Source organism: Chrysemys picta, unplaced genomic scaffold (assembly GCF_011386835.1).
Source record: "Chrysemys picta bellii isolate R12L10 unplaced genomic scaffold, ASM1138683v2 scaf997, whole genome shotgun sequence".
Lineage (NCBI taxonomy): Eukaryota > Metazoa > Chordata > Testudines > Emydidae > Chrysemys > Chrysemys picta.
In genome coordinates, this window is record NW_027053704.1 from 1 (window position 1) to 24000 (window position 24000).

At 49.7% G+C, this 24000-nt stretch overlaps 1 protein-coding gene across 6 annotated transcripts; it reads right to left on the bottom strand.

Annotated features, from left to right (window-relative positions):
• Nucleotides 1-2655: 2655 nt before the first annotated feature.
• Nucleotides 2656-19923, bottom strand: LOC135979558 (class I histocompatibility antigen, F10 alpha chain-like). Of its 6 annotated transcripts, XM_065579896.1 has the most exons (6): nt 19764-19923; nt 19224-19499; nt 17321-17596; nt 15454-15555; nt 4527-4568; nt 2656-4021 (listed from the first exon to the last, which is right to left on the bottom strand). In XM_065579896.1, the coding sequence occupies exons 2-6, from the start codon at nt 19381-19383 to the stop codon at nt 4017-4019; spliced, it is 585 nt and encodes a 194-aa protein (XP_065435968.1). In that variant the 5' UTR covers nt 19384-19499; nt 19764-19923; the 3' UTR covers nt 2656-4016. The 6 variants fall into 6 exon arrangements, with proteins under 6 accessions (XP_065435968.1, XP_065435972.1, XP_065435971.1 ...); XM_065579900.1 differs by lacking the exon at nt 15454-15555; XM_065579899.1 differs by lacking the exons at nt 2656-4021; nt 4527-4568 and adding an exon at nt 9319-9719.
• Nucleotides 19924-24000: the final 4077 nt, after the last annotated feature.

The following is a 24000-nucleotide window of genomic DNA, read 5'->3' on the forward strand; positions in this document are numbered from 1 at the left end:
CGACTCCGGGACCACTCTCCTTCTCAGTTGGGGCAAGTGGAACCGAATCTGTTCCACTGAGCAGGGTGAGGAAGGGGAATTGGGGCAGCCCCACAGGGACCACACACACACCCAGGGGATGCTACAGGAGGGAAGGGGTTATTCTGCTTAGCCAGAGTAAAGGTACAAACTCCCCTCCTGTACTGGATACCCGGTTCAGAGACAGCAGCAGAAGGAATGGGAACCCACAGCTGCATCTATATCTCACATAGGTTGGTCTACATTGTTTATGGCTCAGGTCTAGATGAAATGACTGTAAAGACTCTCAGTAGTTATCAATGATTCACTCTCACGCTGGGAAAACATTGCTAGTGGGGTCCTACAAGAGTCGGTCCTGGCTCTGACAGTTTTCACCCTTTCATTCATGATTTAGATGCTCTAGTGGAGAGTGTACTTAGAAATGCTGCAGGCCCGAACAAGCTGGGAAGGGCGGCCAGCAGTTGTGAGGACAGGATTAGAATTCAAAACAATCTTGACGAATTGGAGAATTGGTCTGAAACCATCTTTGTTGAATTTATCTTGATTAGTGCAAATATTTCAGCCAGGAGGACAAAATGAAATACATTAAACAGCCTAGGTACCAATATTACAGAACAGGAGCTGGGGTTCCAGTGGACCACAAACTGAGTATGTGTAAACAATGTGCGGCTATTGTGAAAAAGGCAAATATCATTCTGCAGTGTATTAACAAAGGTGTCGTATGCAAGACAGGAGGTTAAAAAAATGGACATCTTTATTCTTGAGAAAGGAAGACTGTGAGGGGACCTGATAAGTTTTCCTATAAGTTAAGGGCTGTTAGGGAGAGGACTGAGATCAACTCCTCTCCAGCTGCACTGAAAATAGAAGAGGGGGGAAATCAGCATGCTTTGCAGTGACGGAGATTTAGGTGAGACCAGGGGTGGGAAAACTACGGCCTGCAGGACCGTCCTGCCTGGCCTCTGAGCTCCCAGCCAGGGAGGTTGCCCCTGGCCCCTCCCCTGCTCTCCCCCACAGCCATGCCATCGCCCGTGCAGCGCTCAGGTGGGTCTGCGCAGTCCAGCAGGGCAGCGCGCCTAGCTCCATCCGGGCTGCTGCCCTGAGTGGCATGGTAAGGGTGCAGGGCTGTGAGCTTCTGCGGGGCAGTGTGTCTAGCTCCAGCGAGGCTGCAAGCTCCTGCTGCTCTGAGCGGCATGGTAAGGGGGCCAGGGCGTTGGATAAGGGGCAGGAGGTCCCGGGGGGCAGTCACGGGACAGAGAGCAGGGGGCGGTTGGATGGGGTGGAGGTTCTGGGGGGGGGCGGTCAGGGGACGGGGAACGGGGGGGGGTTGGATAGGCGTGGAGTCTCGGGGGGTCTGTCCGGGGGCAGGGGTGTGGATAAGGGGCGGGGCGGCCAGGGAGGGTTGGGTAGGGGGTGGGGTTCCGGGGGGGTGGTTAGGGGCAGGGAGGGTCTCTGGAGGTCAGGGGACAAGGAGCAGGGGGTGGGTTTGGATGGGTTGGGGATTCTGAGGGGGGTAGTCAGGGGGTGGGAAGTGGGAGGGGGGCAGCCAGACTGCTTGGGGAGGCACAGCCTTCCCTACCCGGCCCTCCATACAACTTTGCAACCTCGATGTGGCCCTTGGGACAAAAAGGTTGCCCACCCCTGGCTTAGACATTAAGAAAAACTTTCTATGAGGATAGCTAATCTGTGGAACAGGTTGCCGCAGACCCCCAGGCAAATGCGCTCTCAGCTTCCACAACCCATGGGAGGAACCGCTCTTTAATGTATTGACCATACTTGCTGCTTGGGGTTTAAGCCGTAGGCTCCTCCACCTCCCAGTACCACACCTCTGAGCCTTCAGCATGCCTTCCTCGCTGTGACTGCGCCGCAGTGAGTCTACTTGGACTGGACCCCTGGAGAAGGCTTCACACCCAAAAGAAGCAATGCAGCCCCCCCGTCTCTGGACTGCATCGACTCCCAGCTGGTGCAAAACAGAAGGGCTTCTTGTACGTCTGAACCTAACACAGGAAGTTCTCAGGGGCCTTGAGCAAGAAATTCTCAGCACCATCCTGCTGGGCTTGTCCCCACCCAGGTGGGCTCAGGCGGCTCCTTGTTCCCAGCCCAGAAGTGACTCCTCCTTCCTGTGGTCCCTCCTATATCCCCTCCAAGGCCCCGCCGCCATCCTCTGTCTTCTTTCCCAGGCAAACAGATCTCCAGGTGACTCTCTCTCTTCAGCTCTCTGTTCTCTCTGCTGCCCATAACTGGCTGGCTCCAAGTTGGGATGGGCCTTCAGGTCATCAGTTGCTAAGTTACAAAGTGTCCAGGCTATGGTCTGGGGTCCAGGCTGCTAGACTGAGTCACACCTGGTCCTCTGCAACAAGAGACACCCCTCCTCCCACCTTGGTTAGACATGCAGCACATGGGGGAAACTGAGGCACACACAGTATACATACGCAACATTAGGAAAATATCCCACTTAGTCACATAGGTTACCTAGAGAGGATGTGGAATCCCCATCATTGGAGGTTTTTAAGAACAGGCTGGACAAACATCTGTCAGGGTGTGACAGATTTATGTTACCAAGCTGCCAGAGACCTTAGGTGATCAGTCTAAGGCAGCGGGATTTTTAGGGGTGGAGATGAAGAGAGCACACCAAGTAACTAAGTTTAAAGTTTTATTAAGAAAATAACAGCGGAGAGTGCTGCGTGTTTCCCACGTCACTCTGAGGAAGGAAGGAAGGAAACGTTAGTGCCTGAGCCCTAACCCATACTCCCACACGCACAACCCAACTCTGGGTGTAATGTAAGAAGGCGGGGGGAAGGGTGGACGGGAGTTCTTCCCTGGGCACAGGTCGTCCGGGGTCCGCTGTAAATCTCCAACTTGCTTCCGCTCTCGGGAGGGTTTTTACCCTAGGTGTTCCAGAGGGCTTTTGCTCTCTGCCCCAGTCTGAACCGGTTATCTGTGGCTTCCTCAGCTTCCCCAAAACACTCCGGCTTCAGGGGATGGGAGACGGCTGTTCTCCCATTCGCTGACCTTCACAGTCTCCCTCGTTTTCGCAGCCCCTGCAGTTTCTGTTCTGCGAGTCTCCTTTCTTATGGCAGGGCAGGGTTGGAAGCTCGGCCCCCCTCTTTCTTGGCAGGTAGCAGAGAATCTGTTGTGTGCAGTGACCTTGGGCTGGAGTCAACCTCTTATCCAGGCCTAGCTGGAGTGTCAAGTTAACCCGTTCCCTTGTCTCTCTCTCCCTCCTTTGGCCTCCTGAAACCTGCAAAGGAACCTTCCATTCCCCACTCACTCACACCTTTAACCCTTCCCAGAATACTGCACCAGCGTTAGCAACATACAATACTGATCTGCCTTCCCAGGGGACTTGAGGGAGAGGGCCATTGGGGTGTGACAAGGGATGGTCTTGGTTTACTTGGTCTTGCCAGTGACCTCTTGAGGTCCCTTCTAGCCCAGCATTTCTATGGCTCTACAAATGGTGAACAGGCCATTAGAGGCACTTATAAACTAAATGCAGACACTTATTCCTGTCCAGCAGACTTCCTCCGCTGATGATAGCAACAGTGCTACCAGCTGTGAGTAGACCAGGCCATTTACCATGTTACAATCATGAAATTCTACAGAAAAAAAATAGGTCCCCCACCATATACACACAAGCAGTTACTGCTCACATATCTAGCATACCGTACAGAGTGTGCAAACAGCACTGCGCAGCGTAGAGCATTGAGTGCACACACTAAATGCTAGCAAATACTAAACTCTTACTAAAAGAGTTTATCCATTAACATTTTGGAAATTATTTTGTGCAAATAAAACATTATTACAGAAAACTATTACATCTAAAAGGTAAAAAGTGGTTCAGTGAGCAGATAAATGAGGCCAGAAATCCCACATGGGACACTCCAAGTGCCAGAGAAAAGCTGGGAGAGGTTGATTGGCTCTTGTAGGGAGACAGAGCAGAGCTCATCCATCTTCCTCTCTGGGGTCCCCTCAGGTTGTGGCACAGACTCCAACAGGCTCTGTTAAGCTGCAGAAGTTAAACACAGGCAACGTCTATTAAAGGGAACCTGCCATAATGGATGGTCACCCTAGTGGCTCCATGTTTAGTGGACAAAATCTCTAACCCCGCCGACAAAGCTTTTAGCTCCAGTGTCAGAGATCTGTGTTCCTGGAGCCTCAGGTGCTGGGCTCTGTCCCTCCTGCAGGTTCACTGGAGACTGTTCTCTGAAGCAGCTGGATTTATCATTACAAATCTCACCCAATGCTCTATCAGCAGCCACAGAGAAACCCCTCTCACTAGAGTCTTTCACACCTAAATTCATCGCAGAGAAAACAAGGGGGCTTTGGCTGCAAACCTGTGTGAATAAAAGGGAAATAAGAGATCCAGAACTCCCTTGTTCTGCTCCGTGGGGCTGGTTTGCTAGAGGGGATGGGCCAGTGAGACTCAGGGTCCAATGACTTGGACTAGGTGTCTCTCTCCAGAGGCCTCAGTGAGAGCAGTGAACCCCCAGGCTAGAGCCCCCCTCACTTACCCTTGGCAGATCTGTCAGAGCCACTAGATCCTTGGTCACTTGCTGTGCAGAGGAGAAGAGAGAGAGTATATTAGCATCTCTCACAAGGCAGGGCTTCAGCGTAGTTAGTAGATACGGGGGACTCTTATCCAAAGGGAACAGTCATCACCTTACTCTTCCCTAGCAGTGAGGTGGTTGGTGCACAGATCAGTCTACAATGCAGCTGCCCTGGATTTCCACTATTCACATGCAAAAAACGTTACCATTGTACGAGGTCAGCACTGACTTGTGCTTTTCCTGTCTCTTCAGAATGGAAGCACTGAACACTCAACAGTTAAAGGCTAGCAAACTAAGAAATGCTGGGCTATGGATACTCAGGCCAAACAACCTCAACTCTGCCCCCTTCGGTCTGTGCCCAAATGGGTCCTTCAAGCAGACCACAGACTTCACCCTCACACCCTGCCAATCGACAGCAATTCCCTGCACAGAACAGTGTGGATGGCATGAAGAGGAATGCTGATTGGGGTGGTGCTGGGCACACAGACAAGGGTGAGTTTGGTTTGGCCTGGTGCTGGTCTATTCCCTGTTCCTATTCCCAGACCCACTGGGGCAGAGTTCGAGTTGCGTGGGAAGCATCATTCTACGTCGGCATATCCTGGTTTGCCAACCTTTGACTTCTGGGAATTCAACACTCTCAGGACACAGGGAGCCCAGGGCAGGGCTGAGCACCTGCAACCTTAATTCCACGTTAACAAAGTTCTTGCATGTGAATTTCCGTTGTTCTGGAGTAAAGAGGAGGAGCGAGGGAGGCACGACTCAGGGCCAACTGTAGGAGGAAGGGGGTGCTCCGAGGGGGTTGTGTTGGCACTTCTCAAACCCCCTCAGGTACCCGCTGGAGACACCCCTGAGAGGGTAAAGAGAGAGCTGGACGGCTACACCCTAGCAGGGCCCGGCAGATCTACGCATTTTATACTGACTCTTGGTGCAGGCATTAGATGGCCTCTGAGACAGTCCATCATTTATGTAAATATTTCCCATAGTTTTAGTCTTGGTCTTGTCCCTAAAGCTAATTGCAGGAGACAACTGAGGAGGGGATTTGAACTCGTGGTCCTCGAGGTGACAGCTTGGTGCCGATCTGACGTCAATGGAAAGACGCCCATTGGCTTCAACAGGCTTTGGATCAGGCCCAGACTTCACAAGCACCAAACCAACTTTCAGGTAAGTCAAAAGAAGTGTAACATTAAAAGCAGGTCAGACACCTTCAGGGTCACACTCAGCCACACACAGCACAGCTCTAGGGGGATAATAATTCTGCCCAACACCACCGTATACATTCCTGACCATCGCCTTCTCTGCACTAGAAAAATTGGGACCCATCCCCGCAAGCAATGCAATTCCACCAGTGATAGCAAAGGTGGAGCAATTGAGGAGATGGGGTTCAGGTGTTTTTAACCACAGCATCATCTAGACTTCCTCTGAGCAAGTTTACAGAACATGTGTCTACAGCCACTCTACACTACTGAAGACGACCTCTGCTGGGAAAATAACAAAGCAGGGCAGATTATCCAACAAGTTCTTGGAATGTATTGGAGACATTTTTTCTTTCAGAAGGTGGAGAAAGCTACTAGGGGAGAGGCTGTTCTAGATTTAACTTTGACAAATAGGGAGGAACTGGTTGAGAATTTGAAAGTGGAAGGCAGCTTGGGTGAAAGTGATCATGAAATGACAGAATTCATGATTCTAAAGAATGGTAGGAGGGAAAACAATACAATAAAATAATGGATTTCAAGAAGACAGACTTTAGCAAACTCAGGAAGTTGCTAGGTAAGATCCCATGGGAAGCAAGTCTAAGGGGAAAAACAGTTCAGAAGAGTTGGAAAGTTCTCAAAGAGACATTATCAAGCGCACAGGTGCAAACTATCCCACTGCACAGGAAAGCAATGAAGGTTGGCAAGAGACCACACTGGCTTAAACCAGGAGATCTTCAATGATCTAAAAATCAAAAGAGAGTCCTACACAAAGTGGAAACTAGGTCAAATTACAAAGGATAACTGTAAACAAATAACGCAAGTATGTAGGGACAAAATCAGAAAGGTCAAGGTACAAAACGAGATCAAACTATCTAGAGACATAAAGGGTAACAACAAAACATTCTACAAATACATTAGCAGCAAGAGGAAGACCAAGGATAGGGTAGGCCCATTAGTCAATGAGGAAAGAAAGACAATAACAGAACATGGGAGGAGAGGTTGATACGCTGGAGGGTAGGGATAGGATACAGAGGGACCTAGACAAATTAGAGGATTGGGCCAAAAGAAATAAGATGAGGTTCAACAAGGACAAGTGCAGAGTCCTGCACTTAGGACGGAAGAATCCCATGCACTGCTACAGACTAGGGACCGACTGGCTAAGCAGCAGTTCTGCAGAAAAGGACCTAGAGGTTACAGTGGACAAAAAGCTGAATATGAGTCAACTGTGTGCAATACGAGTCAGCAGTGTGCCCTTGTTTCCAAGAAGGCTAATGGCATCTTGGGTTGTATCAGTAGGGGCATTTCCCGCAGATTGAGGGACGTGATCATTCCCCTCTATTCGACATTGGTGAGGCCTCATCTGGAGTACTGTGTCCAGTTTTGGGCCCCACACTACAAGAAGGATGTGGAAAAATTGGAAAGAGTCCAGCGGAGGGCAACAAAAATGATTAGGGGGCTGGAACAAATGACTTATAAGGAGAGGCTGAGGGAACTGGGATTGTTTAGCCTGCAGAAGAGAAGAATGAGGGGGGATTTGATAGCTGCTTTCAACTATCTGAAAGGGGGTTCCAAAGAGGATGGACCTACATGGTTCTCAGTGGTAGAAGATGACAGAACAAGGAGTAATGGTCTCAAGTTGCAGAGGGGGAGGTTTAGGTGGATATTAGGAACAACTTTTTCACTAGGAGGGTGGTGAAGAAGTGGAATGGGTTACCTAGGGAGGTGGTGGAATCTCCTTCCTTAGTGGTTTTTAAGGTCAGGCTTGACAAAGCCCTGGCTGGGATGATTTAGTTGGGGTTGGTCCTGCTTTGAGCAGGGGGTAGGAGTAGATGACCTCCTGAGGTCCCTTCCAACCCTGAGATTCTATGATTCTATGTGAAAATGGGGAAAGAGCTAAATGACTTTTTTGTTTCAATTTTCACCATAAGGTTTTATAGCGATTGGACGTCGAGCATAGTGAACACCAGTGAAATTGAGGTAGAATCTGAGGCTAACGTAGGGAAAGAACAAGTTTAAAATGATTTAGACAAGTTAGGTATCTTCAAGTCACCAAGGCCTGATGAAAGGCATCCTAGAATACTCAAGGAACTGACAGAGCAGATATCTGAACCAATATCTTTGAAAAGTCATGGAAGATGGCAGAGAGGACTGGAAGAGGGGAAACATAGTGCCAATCTATAAAAAGGGGATTAGGCACAACCTGAAGAATTACAGACCAGTCAGTTTAACTTCAGTACCCAGAAAGATAATGGGGCAAATAATGAAGCAATCAATTTGCAAACACCTAGAAGATAATAAGGTGATAGTAACAGTCAGCCTGGATTTGTCAAGAACAAATTGTGTAAAACTAACCTGATAGCTTTCTTTGATAGGGTAACAAGCCTTGTGTATGGGAGGAAATGGTAGATGTGGTATAACTTGATTTTAGTAAGGCTTTTGATAATGTCTCATAGGACCTTCTCATTAACAAACTAGGGAAATATAGCCTAGATGGTGCTACTATAAAGTGGGTGCAGAACTGGTTGGAAAACTGTTCCCAGAGAATAGTTATCAATAGTTCACAGTCATGTTGGAAGGGCATGACAAGTGGGGTCCCTCAGGCCTGGTCTACACTAGGAGGTTATGTTGTATTTAGCAGCGTTAACTCGAATTAACCCTGCACCCGTCCACACAACGAAGCTATTTATTTCGACACAGAGGTCTCTTTAAATCGATTTCTGTACTCCTCTCCGACGAGGGGAATAGCGCTAAATTCGACATGGCCATGTCGAATTAGGGTAGGTGTGTATGTAATTCGACGCTAATAGCTCTGGGAGCTATCCCACAGTGCACCACTCTGTTGACGCTCTGGACAGCAGTCCGAGCTCGGATGCTCTGACCAGCCACACAGGAAAAGCCCCAGGAAAATCTGAATTCCTTTTCCTGTCTGGCCAGTTTGAATCTCATTTCCTGTTTGGACATCGTGGCGAGCTCAGCAGCACTGGCAACGATGCAGAGCTCTCCAGCAGAGGTGACCATGCAATCGCAGAATAGAAAGAGGGCCCCAGCATGGACTGATCGGGAAGTCTTGGATCTGATCGCTGTGTGGGGCGATGAGTCCGTGCTTTCGGAGCTGCGATCGAAAAAAAGGAATGCCAAGATCTACGAGAAGATCTCCAAAGCCATGACGGAGAGAGGATACAGCCGGGATGCAACACAGTGCCGCGTGAAAATTAAGGAGCTGAGACAAGGGTACCAGAAGACCAAAGAGTCAAATGGACGCTCTGGATCCCAGCCCCACACATGCCGTTTCTACGAGGCACTGCATTCCGTTCTAGGTGCGGCCGCCACCACTACCACACCACTGTCCGTGGACTCTGACGATGGGGTATTGTCAACGGCCGCTTCCTCGGAGATGTTCGCGGACGGGGAAGATGAGGAAGGAGATGTGGAGGACGAGGCAGTCGACAGCGCTTTCAACGCTGATTTCCCCGACAGCCAGGGGAAATCACCCTCATGGAGATCCCCTACCAACCCTCCCAAGGTGGTAACCCAGACCGTGAATCAGGGGAAACATCAGTAGGTAAGTGTTTTAAACATTTATTTTGAACAGAATAGGAATGGTATCTTAACAATGGGTTTTTCATGATTAGTTTGCCCTAGGCGCTTTAGTTTCTAGTCCTTGCCAGTGCAGCTACTGGAAAATTCTGTCAATATGTCCGGGGATAGAACAGAAATCCTCCTGGGACATCTCCACGAAGGTCTCCTGGAGGTATTGTGAAAGCCTTTGCATCAGGTTCCTGGGGAGAGCGGCCTTATTGCGTCCTCCATGGTAGGAAACTTTTCCGCGCCAGGCTAGCAGCAGGTACTCCGGGATCATTGCCTCGCAAAGCATGGCGGCATACTGCCCTGGTGCTTGCTGGCATTCACGCAGCATGCGGTCTGTGCCCGAAATCCTCATCAGAGTGATATCACTCATGGTGACCTGCTTTGAATTAGGGGAATGTTAGTATTGGGACTGATTGTCTGTTCCTTTACATAACTGTAACCGGCTGTTTACAGCCATGCGGTGGAGGCATGACAGGGGCAGCATGCAGGGATCTTTCCCAGGGACAGCCGCGAGGGGGGTGGGACAGGGGCAGAGTTCACGCTGGCCGGATTGCCGGCAGCAGGAACTGGCCAAGGCTAGGAGCATTGCTTGGAACGTTAAAGGAGGGCACTGCTATAAATTAAGCTTTAAGCAGCCAAAAGTCTACGGCTTACCATGTCCGCCTGCTAGCCGAATTCCGTTGTCCGGCCCCGCTTGTGTGATCTGTACAGCAAGACCCCAGGAACTCAATGGGAAGGCCGAAAATTCGACCTTGTACTGAGTGCGCATGTGATAGGTGCTGTGCATGGTCTTGTTCACAGAGAAAGACTATATTCATTGTTCGCAAAATTGTATCTTTCTGAGGAATTCACTCCCTTTTTCCCATCCCACAGCTGCGAGTGTCTCCCGAGCTACCCCGGCATCCCCCTCCCAGAGGCTGGCGCAGATCAGGCGACGAAAGAGAAGGATACGGGACGAGATGTTCTCAGAACTTATGGGCTGCTCCCGAGCCGAGGCGGCACAGCAGACCCAGTGGAGGGAGAACATGTTGCAATACCAGCGATCACACAGCGAATGGGAGGACAGGTGGCGGCAGGAAGACCAGCAGGCAACTCAAACGCTGCTTGGACTAATGAGGGAGCAAACGGACACGCTCCGGCGCCTTGTAGACGTTCTGCAGGACCGGAGGCAGGAGGACAGAGCCCCGCTGCATTCTCTCTCTAACCGCCCTCCCCCGCCACAAAGTCCCATCCCCCCCTCACCCAAAGTCCCAAGAAGGAGGGGCGGCAGGGGCCGTGAAAACAGTCACTCCACCCCTGCAGACTGCTCAAGTAACAGAAGACTCTCATTCCCAAAGATTTTATAAGTCCTTTCTTTCACTCCAAGCACCTCACCCAAGCCCCTGTCCCAGTTTCATCCCCTAACTGTGTAGTTCTTAATAAAAAATACGTTTCTGTTAATTACTGTTTCCATCATGTTCTTTTAAAGGAGAGTATCAGAGGGGTAGCCGTGTTAGTCTGAATCTGTAAAAAGCAACAGAGGGTCCTGTGGCACCTTTAAGACTAACAGAAGTATTGGGAGCATAAGCTTTTGTGGGTAAGAACCTCACTTCTTCAAATGCAAGTAATGTAAATCTCCAGAGGCAGGTATAAATCAGTATGGAGATAACGAGGTTAGTTCAATCAGGGAGGGTGAGGTGCTCTGCTAGCAGTTGAGGTGTGAACACCAAGGGAGGAGAAACTGCTTCTGTAGTTGGATAGCCATTCACAGTCTTTGTTTCATCCTGATCTGATGGTGTCAAATTTGCAAATGAACTGGAGCTCAGCAGTTTCTCTTTGGAGTCTGGTCCTGAAGATTCCAAGTCTTACCCACGAAAGCTTATGCTCCCAATACTTCTGTTAGTCTTAAAGGTGCCACAGGACCCTCTGTTGCTTTTTACAGATTCAGACTAACACGGCTACCCCTCTGATACTTGACACCATGCAAGGCACTTCATTTAGCCGTATGGAATGGAAATCTATCAACCTCATGAAGAAACTTGCACAAATAAAGACAGATATCATCTTCCTTTTCAAATGCAAACGGATGGACATCATACCAAATGGACTAAAGGTGAAAAATCCATTGCTATCTACATACTACACAGACCACAGTGAGAGATTATGCCATACACTATCAAAGAAACTGAGGAACAAAAAAACTTCAACATTAAGTGGGTAAAGAAACGGGGGCAGGTGCAGCTTCTGTTTAAACAAACTTAATAGTCACAGGTTACCCTGCTCACTGTGGAACCTAGCTTTCAAAGCTTCCCGGATGCACAGCGCGTCCCGCTGGGCTCTTCTAGTCGCCCGGCTGTCTGGCTGGGCATAATCAGCAGCCAGGCGATTTGCCTCAACCTCCCACCCCGCCATAAACGTCTCCCCCTTGCTCTCACAGAGATTGTGGAGCACACAGCAAGCTGCAATAACAATGGGGATATTGGTTTCGCTGAGATCAGAGCGAGTCAGTAAGCTTCTCCATCTCCCCCCTTGAGACGTCCAAAAGCACACTCCACCACCATTCTGCACTTGCTCAGCCTGTAGTTGAAGAGTTCTTTTTCACGGTCCAGGACGCCTGTATAGGGCTTCATGAGCCAGGGCATTAGCGGGTAGGCTGGGTCCCCGAGGATCACTACAGGCATCTCCACATCCCCAACAGTTATTTTGTGGTCCGGGAAGTAAATACCTTCCTGCAGCCATCTAAACAGACCAGAGTTCCTGAAAACGCGAGCATCATGACCCTTGCCCGGCCATCCGACGTTGATGTTGGTAAAACATCCCCTATGGTTCACCAGTGCTTGCAGCACCATTGAAAAGTAGCCCTTTCGGTTAATGTACTGGCTGGCCTGGTGAGCCGGTCCCAGGATAGGGATGTGAGTTCCACATATAGCCCCACCGCAGTTTGGGAATCCCATCGCAGCGAAGCCATCTATGATCACCTGCACATTTCCCAGGGTCACTACCTTTGAAAGCAGTAGCTCAACGATTGCGTTGGCTACTTGCATCACAGCAACCCCCACGGTAGATTTACCCACGCCAAAGTGATTCGCGACTGACGGGTAGCTGTCTGGCGTTGCAAGCTTCCAGAGGGCTATGGCCACTCGCTTCTGGACAGTCAGGGCTGCTCGCATCCGGGTGTCCTTGCGCTTCAGGGCAGGGGACAGCAACTCACAAAGTTCCAGGAAAGTTCCCTTACGCATCCGAAAGTTTCGCAGCCACTGTGATTCATCCCAGATCTGCAGCACTATGCGGTCCCACCAGTCTGTGCTTGACCCATTGCCACCATGATGTCCACGGCGCGGGGTCCCGTGCTTTGCGAGAGGTCTGTGCCCCTCTCAGACTTAATGTCCTCACTGCGCTGCCGTAGCCTCCTCGCCCGATTTCTCAGCATCTGCCTCTGAAAAAGGTGGATGATAAGGTGCGAGGTGTTGACAACGGCCATAACTGCAGCGATGATCGCAGCGGGCTCCATGCTCGCAGTGCTGTGACGTCCGCGCTGTCACTCACCAGAAAAGTGCGTGAACTGATCGCCCGCCGGCGCTTTCAGGGAGGGAGGGCGGGAGTGAGGGTTGAATGACGACAGTTACCCAAAACCACCCTTGACGCATTTTTTGCCCCAGCAGACATTGGGGGCTCGACCCAGAATTCCAATGGGCAGCGGGGACTACAGGAACTGTGGGATAGCTGCCCACAGTGCACCGCTTCCAATGTCGACGCTTGCCCCGTTAGTGTGGACTCACAAAGTCGAATTACTGTCCTTAGTGTGGATACACACGTTTGACTTTGTAATATCAGTTCCACAAATTCGCTTTAAGTAAAATCGAACTACTCTCATAGTGTAGACATACCCTCAGGGATCAGTTCTGGGTCTGGTTCTGTTCAATGGCTTCATCAAGGGTTTAGATAATGGCATAGAGAGTACACTTATTAAGATTGTGGTGATACTAAGCAGGAAGGGGTTGCAAATGCTTTGGAGGACAGGATTAAAATTCAAAATGATCTGGACAAACTGGAGAAACAATCTGAAGTAAACAGGATGAAATTCAATATGGAGAAATGTAAATTACCCCCACTTAGGAAGAAACCATCAATTGCACACATAAAAATTGGGAAATGACGCCTAGGAAGAAGTACCACAGAAAGGAATCTGGGGTCATAGTGGATCACAAGCTAAATATGAGTCAACCGTGTAACACGGTTGCAAAAAAAGGCAACATCATTCTGGGATGATTAGCCCGAGTGTTGTAAGCAAGACACAAGGAGTAATTCTTCCTCTCTACTCTGTGCTGATTAGGCCTGAACTGGAGTATTGTGCCCAGGAAGGATGTGGACAAATTGGAGAAAGTCCATGGGAGAGCAATACGAATGATTAAAGATCTAGAAAACATGACCTATGAGGAAAGATCGAAAGAATTCGGTTCGTTTAGTCACAGAAGAGAAGACAGAGAGGGGACATGATAACAGTTTTCAAGTACATAAAAGGTTGTTACAAGGAGGAGGGGAAAAATTGTATTCATCAACTTCTGAGGACAGGACAAGAAGCAATGGGCTTAAATTGCAACAAGGGAGGTTTAGGTTGGACATTAGGGAAAAAAATCTTGTCAGGGTGGTTAAGCACTGGAATAAATTGCCTAGAGAGGTTGTGGAATCTCTCTCATTGGAGATTTTAAGAACAGGTTAGTCAGGGATGGTCTATATCAGAGGTCTTAAAACATGCGGCCTGTGGGGCTAGTTCCTGCAGCCTGCAAAATTCCCTGTGGCCTACTCCCCACCCCCTCCAGGCCAGGGGTGAGCAAACTATAGCCCCCGTGGCGCCGCAAGCCCTGCGCCGCTCCCTGAAGCGGCCGGCACCACGTCCCTGTGGCGGCGGGGAGTGGGGGTGGGGGCAGAGGGCTCTGTGCATTGCCCTCCCTTCCAGGCACCGCCCCTCCGCAGCGCCCATTGGCCGGGAATGGGGAACCGTGGCCAATGGGAGCTTTGGGGGAGGTATCTGGAGGAGCAGCAAAGCCAGTGCACGGAGCCCTGTGGCCCCTTCCCCAGCGGCCGCAGGCATGTGGTTCCGGCTGCTTCCCGGAGTGGCGCTGGGCCAGGGCAGGCAGGCAGGGAGCCTGTCCTGGCCCCGGAGCTGCTCTAGGTAAGCGGCGCTGGGCCGGAGCCTGCACCCCAAACCCCTTCTGCACCCCAACTCCCTGCCCTGAGCCCTGGCCACACCCCGCACCCCTCCTGCACCCCCTGGGAGCAGGGAGGGGGTGGAGTTAGGGTGGGGACTTCAAGGAAAGGGGTTGGAATGGGGGCAGGGAAGGGGTGGGAAAGGCAGGGAAGGGGTGGGGCCTAATAGAAGGGGCAGAGTTGGGGCAGGGCTGGGGGCAGCAGGGGAGAGGTGTCAGTGATGTGGCCCTCGGGCCAATGCACTAGTCCTCATGTGGCCCTCGTGGTCATTTGAGTTTGAGACCCCTGGTCTAGATAATATCTAGTCCTGCCATGAGTGCAGGGAACTGGACTAGAGGTCCTCTCGAGGTCCCTTCCAGTTCTAGGATTCTATGGTACTAGAGCAATAGTTGGAGATTTCCCGAAAAGCCTCATTGTAGACAAGGTCTATGAGTGGGAGCGAGGATCTCCTGTCAGTGGCTCCAGGCTAAAATCCACAAGCAAATACTGATGGCTGTTCAGAGATGGTCACTTGAAAAGAGGCGATGGGTCTCAGTGAATGCCGCTCCCGAGATAGGAACCGACTCCGATCTGTGTCCACAGCTCAGAAACAGGACCCCTGGCCCAGCATAGACCCCTGGCGCCAGTAATGGACTCAAGGTCCCAGGCGCTCACGATCGGCAGGAGAGAAAGACACGAGACAGTTTCCAAAGATCTCAGTCCACTGGCTGCTGGGCTCGCTGGAAAACCAAGCCTCATATAAACTGTAACCCGCACCAAGGTTCTGGGTCTGGCCCTCCAGCAGTTCCCATCGGGGTCATTAGCTCAGTCCCGCAGTGGGACAGTCACACAGTACTGACACTGGCTCCTGTATTGCTGTTGGACTTAGGTGGGTGTGCAGGGCCCGGCAAGTCCAGGAAATGCCCCCAACCCAGCCACTTTACCTGGGCATTGCTTTTTCCAGAAGAATACTCCGATTATAACACCAATCAGGACAGCTGCAGTGATAACTCCAGCCACAATGGGAATCAGACTATTATTTGGTTCTGAAATGGAATGGAGAGAATGAGCAATGGGGAAAAATCCCCCACTAAAACTCCCCTTTCATCCCAGTGCAGGGATCAGTCAGTCAGCTCCCCAGATAAGGGCTGAATCCTGCAACCATCCACCCCTTCCAATGCAGCCACCATGTACCTACCAGGCATTATACCCCACCACAGAAAGTCCTGGACACTAGACCCAGCCTCTACCACTTCAATTCATAATAAATATTTAGCACTTAAAATAGAAGACTTTTATAACATTAATCAATCTTCATAAACCGAACTATGGGAGAGCACGAATGTCAGTCTCGTCCCTAAACGGGAAACGGGGAGACTTGCTGAAGATCACACAGTGAGTCAGTGAAAGAGCCAGGAATAGACCCCAGGAATCCTGACTTCCAGACCCTCCTCCCCTAACCCACCTGCCCCCACTCCCCTTCCAGAAACAGAACCCAGGAGTCCTGGCTCCCAGCCCCTAACTCCTTCTTGACCACCCTGACTTTCATGACTAATGGAACACAGTCCCATTGTGTGATTCTGGTGACAAACTGGAAACTGACCTCAAAGCTCTGGATTTCCCTGCCATGAATATAGTTAGACACTATGCATGTTTTTTGAGGGGGCAGGAAGTGAAGAGGGGACGATAGAGATATTTTAATACTGTTCTTGGTTTATATGAATCTGTTAAACCCCAAGTTCTGTATACACTTTAAGTTTCATTAATCAGCTTCTCCTGTTGTCTGAAAGATCCACATAATAATACACCAAAAAGAAAAATATTTCTAAGAGAATAAGGAAATGTGGTTTATGACACAAAAATTGGCAGGGGACGTAGTAGCAGGATTACGATGTGAAATCTGTTGACTAGATTTCCAGTGCAGGCTGCCCTTTTAGAAATTGTTTGCACTTCCAAATGCTGCATTTTTCCACATCCCAATTAACCAAGCAAAAAGATGGGTAATAAATTCTCTCTCGACTTCCTTGTGCTAGGGGCATAGGAGACTCTCCCCCGATGCAGGGTTCTAATCTGCCTCCTCGCTCCATTCCAAGGCCAGACCCTCTCTTCCAGCATCACTGCACACAGAAACAAGCTGCTCCCAACATTAAATCTCTACCTCTGGCCACATGGGCCCATAGAGTCGTGTTTCTGAGAACCTGCTGAATCCTAGGACTAGAAGGGACCTCGAGAGCTTTTCTAGTCCCGTCCCCTGCACTCATTGGAGGACCACGAGTGCATGAAGTTGAGAACGGGCTGGAAGCTGAAGCAAGACCAACTCTGTCTGGAAATAAGGGGCAGATTTGAGCTTCTCCTGGGATGTGATAAATTCTCCATCCCTTGGAGACTACATCTGGAATGGAAATCTCTTTCTGAAGGATCAGCGCTAGTTTGCCCACAGATGGCCAGACTGTGATTCCCCCCTGCCCTGGACTAGGCAGGAGCTCAGATCAGATGATTAGAATGGTCCCTTCAGGCCTTAATGTCTCGTTGTTAATCTTCTCCCTTCACAGACACTGTATTGCTGAGATGTATCCAACAGCCCCAGAGGCAGCAAACTGGAGAGCAAGACATGAGCCCCAGGCACTGTGGGTCCCAACTCTAGCACAAGAACTTGACTGCAGGGGGACAGAGCCAAAGAGGACAGGGCCTCACAAACCCTGAGAAAGTCCAGCTTCAACCTATAAATCCGAATGAGAATTTTTCAGGGGTTGAGTTTAATGGATTCCCCCTCTCCCACTAGGAAAACAGACAAACACACAAACTCCTTACCCCAGGAGACAGAGAGTGGCTCTAACAGGCTTTCATGCTCCACGTGACATGAATAATGGGCTTTGATCTTGGGATCAATCTCCATTGTCACCCAGGTCTGGTAGGTCCCATCCCCATTGGGTAGGATGCCTTCAGAGTAGATCTCCTGCTGTCTGCTCTCCCCATTTTTCAGCCAGGTCACGGTGATGTCCCGGGGGTAGAATCCACTGACCTTACAGGAGAGGGTGGTGAGGCCGTCATGAGATGACCTGTCGCTCACTCTAGCTGTTGGACACACTGGGAAAAAGAAGAAACTCAAGTTAGGTGTTTTCCAGCTCTAATCCAGGCAGCATTTTCTAGAGCTTTGCAGCATGAAATTCTGAGACCCGAGCAGTGGGAGAGGATGAGAGTCCATGAGACAGAATCCCTCTGATGAGAGAGAACCACCATGTTAGAGGATTTCTGTGCCGAATTCACAGTATCAGCAACGGTGAATCCTGAATCCAGGTCCCTGACCTGGCCTCTGCTCCAAACCACAGAGACACAAATACCTTGACAGGCTTCACTAAACTCCAGATACAGGTGTCAATCACACACTAGGTTTGTACCCATCTCCTCTCAGTCCCTAGATTTGAAAGAGAGAAGAATCTTGCCCTGGCCAGGGAGCAAAAACTGGACTGGATAAACTGACCAATTAGAGATGGAAAGGGCCCATTAAACAAAAAGTGACACACAGTGCTAAATTGCCCCTCAAACGAGCTAATTTGAATTGGCTAATTTCTTGTAGGTTGTTACCAAATCTATTTACCCCAATATTATGGATTTCAAAAGGAATTATGCTAATGTTGAAAAATCAGTTTCCCAACCCCCTGGCACTGAAATACCCATTACAATGCTGTGTATGGATTTTTCTTGTTGGCATTTGTAAAGATGGCAAAGGACAAGATAATGTTCTGCTGAGGTTTGTGAGAGAAATAAGCAACTAGTATAATTGTTGCAAAAAACTGGGTAGAAATTTCAAGTAACCTTGAACAGCAAGTGCAAACTGTTTGGGAAGGGAAAGATCAGGGTGTGTAATGATGCTAACTAATCTGGGAAATGTGTGTACATGGTAACAGACAAGGTACATAAACGGGTAATAGTGAGTTAACATTTTGAAGCAGACTGTCCTCCTGAGTTGGAGTGTTAAAGCATTTAACCTCTTCCCTTCTATGTTTGTGATTAATCTTTAACTAAAAAGCTTTGGTAATAAATTTGAGTGTGATTATCTGGTGTCTTATTGATAAAAGAATCAAAAAGTAAAGTATGAAAGTGTTGCAGCAAAGGTAGGTCTTGAGGGGGAAAACTTTAAGGACAAGGGGAGCCTTCTTCCAGGTTAGTATGGGGAGGGCAATTCCACATGTAGGGAATGGCATGGAAGGAAGCACATAAATGACTGTAGGAGAAGTTTGGCAACAAGGACAAAGCTACCATCATTGATGGAACACGGGCTGGGGGCAACACAAGAAATATGATGGTACAGACAGTGAATGGGGAAGAATTACATGGTGAATGAAGCTGGTGTCCATAGAAGTGGCACTTCCATAATTAAGCAGAGTGCTCTAACATGCACAAGTACAGATTGCCTTGATAACGGCTGTGTCACATCAGAGGAAGAGGTAGAATTTGTGATGTGAAGTTGCGCTCATTTGGTCAAGTGGCTCTGGAGATGCAGCTTCTCTACAGTGAACTGCTTTTAACATTTTCAATTTCTTATATTTTTTTTCCAGCAGAACTGATGGGGAAGGGGTTGTTTCCCCACCTATCCCTGGTGCAAGGTTCGCTGAATATCCCCCTACCCACCTGCTCCAGTTTGGAACTGGGGCTGGGGAATGGAGATGTAGCCAGTAGTGTCCCCCTAGGTGGGGCTTGTCCCCCGCCTTACCTTTCCTCTGTAGAGTCTCCTTCCCGTACTCTAGAGCACTCCTTAGCCAGGAAATACAATTCCCCTCCACGTAGCGTTTCCACTGCTGGTTGTCATTTACTTCAGCCTCCCATCTCCTCTTGGTGATCTGAGCCCCAATATCTGCTGCTACCCAAGTCATGGTCTCCTTATCGAAGGTAAGAAAGTCTCGTCCGTCATATGAATCCTGGTAAAACCCCTGAATGCTGTTGTCTTCCCGGAGATCACAGCCGTATATCGTCTGGATGATGTGAAACCCTGAAACACAGCTGAGGGTCAGAAGCAGTCTCTCTCTGAAAATCTCACCAAGAGCCCACTGCAGGTAGCCCAGTGGTTCTTCTTCTTGCTACTGGGCCCTCCCTCCCCTGAGAAATGGGGTTCCCACTTATGCTGTTGGGTCCTACACCCTCCCAGCTCCTTTCAGGAGGGAACCCAAACCCGCAGGGGGCACCCTCTCCATCTGTTGGGTCTTGTACACTAAAGAGCCCCCACTGCAGAGAGCTCACAACCTTCAAGCAATACCTCACTGCTGCTTGTTCTTGTATGTTCCCTGCAGGAGGAGCAGGGTGGCACAATCCCAAAGGGAGTACTCCGGATATTGCAGGGATCTATCCCCTCCAGCTCTCTTCTGCTCTCTGCGGATCCCCCCAGTTCTCGTAGTCAGGGTCATTCTGGAGAAGAGAGGGAGTTCAGGGTGTCTGTACCCAACTCTCTTCTGCTCTGTTGTATTAATTTTGCAGGGTCCTCAGGATCACTTGGTCCCCCACCTCCGTCATTGACAGTACCCCCATTCCCCTGTGAGGAGGTGGTACAGATCTGTCCCCCACACTAACCTCTGCTCTGGTTTAATGACCTCACAGAATGCCCAGGGTCACTCTGTTTCCCTGCCCCATCTTCTCCGTGCCCCCAACTCAGTCTAGGAATGGCAAAGAACCAACTTCATATGCTTGGCCTCTTTTTCACATGGCCACTGTCTCAAGGTGATTCCCTGTGAGGATCAGGCCACTGACGGCCCTTAGTTCAGCTAGCCACCATTTTCCTACAGCCAGGCTAATCTTCACAACAACGGCCCCCATCTCGCACACAACCAAGAGCAGACTCAGTTAATGGAGCCACCCCTGGGCTGATAGGAGGCAGGGAGGGAGACTGGTGGGGAGGGAAGGGGGATGGGGACAGGAAGGAGAATTTAGGGGAGCGGGAGAGAGGCTGTGGTGAACAGAGAACAGTGTGGGGATCACGAGGAAGACTGAAACGTGGGGAAAGGATCAGACCCCTAGCTTGGCAAACTGGGTAGAATGTTGGGGCACAAAAATAACTCACACAGGGTCCCAAATATTTTCACCCCTCCCTCACCCTGCATTAGATACATTGAGGTAAATGCCAAGATTTTCAGCAATGACTAGTGATTTTGGGTGCCTAACTGAGACCCTTTAAAGGGGCCTGATCAGAAAGTGGGAGCACCCGGCCTCTGAACATCAGACACCCAAAAATCACTAATCACTTGTGGAAAACATTAAAAGTAACAACAGCTACAGAAAGGTTAGTAACCATTTTTTCTTCTTCAACTGTTTGCACAAGTCCCTTCCACGTTCGGGGACTCCCAAGCAATACCGTAAGAGGTGGGCTCGGAGTTCATGGACACATGGATTACAATATTGCCCAACTAAAACCAGTGGCATCTCTCACTGAGTGGGTAATGGCGTAGTTGGAAGAAAAAGTATGTACTGACGCCCAGGTGGCTGCTCTGCAAATGTCCTGGATCAGGCCTGGGCCATGAACGCCACTGAGGAAGCTTGTGCTCTCACAGAATGGGCCGCAAGGAAGGCAGGTGGTGGGACACCTGCCTGCTCGTAGCACATGTGAATGCACAATGTAATCCACAATGAAATTGTCTGAGCCAAAAGGGGTAGGGTTTTCATCCTATCAGAGCGGTGTGGATTTATGGATCAGCTTAGGACACCTGCCTAACATCCAGAGGGTGGAGATGTCATTCCTCCCTATTCTTGTGCGGCTTGAGGAAGGGAATGGGCAGGAAAATACCCTGATTACTATGAACTCCAAGATTACCTTTGGGAGGAACACGGGGTGGGGGCAACGTTGTACCTTGTTGCAGTAGCGTAGCCGAGTTGGGGGGGAGCAGGGGGAGCGGCCGCTCCCCCACTGAGCAGAAGCTGTGCCTTTTTTGTGCTCCGACGCCTTTTGCTCCTGCGCTACTGACTGAGTGGAGCATTTTTTTTGCTCCCAGCGCCTTTTTTTAGCTCCGCTCCCCGTGCTCTTAACCTGGCTACGCCACTGCCTTGTCGTTAAAGAACACTGTATATGGAGGTTTTGACATAAGAGCTCTAATCTCCGAGCCCCTCCAGACTGAGGTAATTGCTACCAGAAAGGCGACCTTCTAGGAAAGGTCCAACAGAGAGCACAATGCTAGAGGCTCAAAGGGAGGCCCCGTGAGCTCTGACAGGACCAGGTTTAAGTTCCCCACGGGGATGTTGTCAAGGCTGATTCCCCACTCTGGCATTTCGAGTGCAGAAGGTGGGAGCCTGCAAGGACTCGAAAAATTAATACTGGCCACTCCAGCCTGGTAATGCTGCCACCACCCAAGTGAAAATCTGCCTTTTGCCAATCCAGAAGAACTCTCTTGGGAAGTTTTTCTGGGGCCCCTCGGCTTTTCCACCCCTTCTTCGGGAAAGCCAAGAAAGGAAACAAAAGAAAAGGAGAACCCAGCGGTTGTATTAGCTGATTAATATATGCACAACCTCTTTACCTCATAAGACACAGAAATCCAGTCATGTTCTTACAAAAAGGAAATTTTATTTAAAAACAAGAAAGAAAACACCCTTGGAAAACTTAGGTTATTGCTAGATCTTAGAAGAGCAACTGCAAGGATTAATCACCAAGAGTAGCTTTCTTGGGATCCAGTTTAAAGGTTACAACAAAACAAAAGCACGTGGGGTTAGCACACAGGAATCCACAAGCCATAAAAAAAGATCGGCCTAATTGTATCTACCTGAACATTTCTTGTTCTACTTCTGTCATAAATATAAAGGGACGGGAGAGAGGGTCTGATGCAGTGCTATAAAATCCTCTTACCAGTAAAGGGTTAAGAAATTCAGGTAGCCAGACTGACACCTGACCTGGCTGGCATCTGACCAACAAGGGGACAAGATACTTTCAAATCTTGGGAGGGGGGAAGACTTTGTGTGTGGCTCTTTGTCTGAGTCAGAGTGATCTTGGGAGACAAGAAGTACCTGCAGAAAAATCAATCTCCTCACCAAACCTCACTTTTCTAAAGTAAGTTTAGTCAGCATTGCGAGTAGGTTTCTGTTTGTTTTGCTTGGTGAGCTTTCCCTGTGTTAGAGGGGGGGGGGTTATTCCTGTTTTTTCTGTAACTTTAAGGTTTTGTCCAGAGGGGGAATCCCTCTGAGTTTGGAAATTGAGTATCCTGTAAAATAGTTACCATCCTGATTTTACAGAGATGATTTTACCTTCTTTGTTTTAATAAAATCCTTCTTTTAAGAACCTGACTGTTTTCTATGGTTTTAAAACCTCGGGAGTCGGTTTTTAGATCACGGTGTAACCAACTGGTTAGGAGATTATTCTCAAGCTTCCCAGGAAAGGGGGTGTACAGGCTTGAGAGGGTATTTTGGGGGGAAGGGGAACTTCAAGTGGTTCCTTTCCCGGATTCCTGTTTAAAACACTTGATGGTGGCAGTGAGAGAAGCATTTCTCAGGGTGCAGGGAATTTTGTACCTTGGGGGTTTTAACCTAAGCTGGTAGAAAAAGCTTAGGAGCTCTTCATGCGGGTCCCCACGTCTTTACCCTAGAGTTTAGAGTGGGGAGGGAACCCTGACAACTTCCATATCGGTGGTTCCAAATGAGTAGTTTCTAGGTATGATCCTGATGATTTTTCATACCTAGCCCAGAGCTTTTTACGGCATAAGTACTGCCCTGTCCCTCTGCAGCCAAGAGAACAAAAGACCCACACACCCAGCACTTTTCCCCACTTTGAGAGGGTACAGCTTCCTTACTGGTTCCCCTGGTCAGGTGCCAACTCATTTTAAGCTTACCTCTTAACTCTTTACAGGTAAGGCAGTTAGGGTACAGCTGCTAAGGAGGATTCTATAGCTACTGAATGGTTGGGGTGCTACCCCCACTCATTTATCACAGATGGGTTCCCAGATTTGTGGGTACAGCCTTTCAAAGCCCTTGAGGAAGGGAATGGACATTTCATGTGAAAAACCTGACTGACCACCCAGCAGGGGTAGAATGCGGAGATCGCTCCTAGGTGTACCTTAACAGATGAAATCGCCAGACCTGGCTGTTCCCAGACGGTTCTGGAGTATCTGCTTCATCTGAAAGATGACTCAGTGGGTGAGGAGGCAGGGGTGCCGGAACAGGGGGACCAAGGGGCCATGGCCCTGCCACATTAGCAGCAGGTGAGAGCGGGGGGAGGGGAAGGGGGGAGTGGGCAGAGCCTGAGAAGAAGTGAAGCGGGGGGAGGGGAATTGGGGAAGAGGCGGAGTCACCGTTTCAGCACCGGTAGCCCCCCCACACTCATAGGGAGATTCTGGCACCCCGGTGAGAGGCCTTGCAGGGTAGACCAAATGGAGAAACGCTTCCACTTGGCAAGGTAAGTAGCTCTGGTAATTGGATTCCTACTGCCTAGCAAAACCTAGCAGACCTGCTCCGAACAGGCCAGTTCTGCAGGTTTAAACATGGACCCGTCAGGCAGATGGAGCATTTGGCCGCGATCTTGCGAG

Bases quoted from the DNA above. Each gene is read 5' to 3' on its own strand.
- LOC135979558 (XM_065579895.1), bottom strand. From the start codon at position 19,383: ATGACTTGGGTAGCAGCAGATATTGGGGCTCAGATCACCAAGAGGAGA. The intron at 17,597-19,223 runs GTAAGGCGGGGG...TCTTTTTCCCAG, and splicing joins GGAGACTCTACAGAGGAAAG to TGTGTCCAACAGCTAGAGTG. The intron at 15,556-17,320 runs GTAAGGAGTTTG...ATTCCATTTCAG, and splicing joins GCCACTCTCTGTCTCCTGGG to AACCAAATAATAGTCTGATT.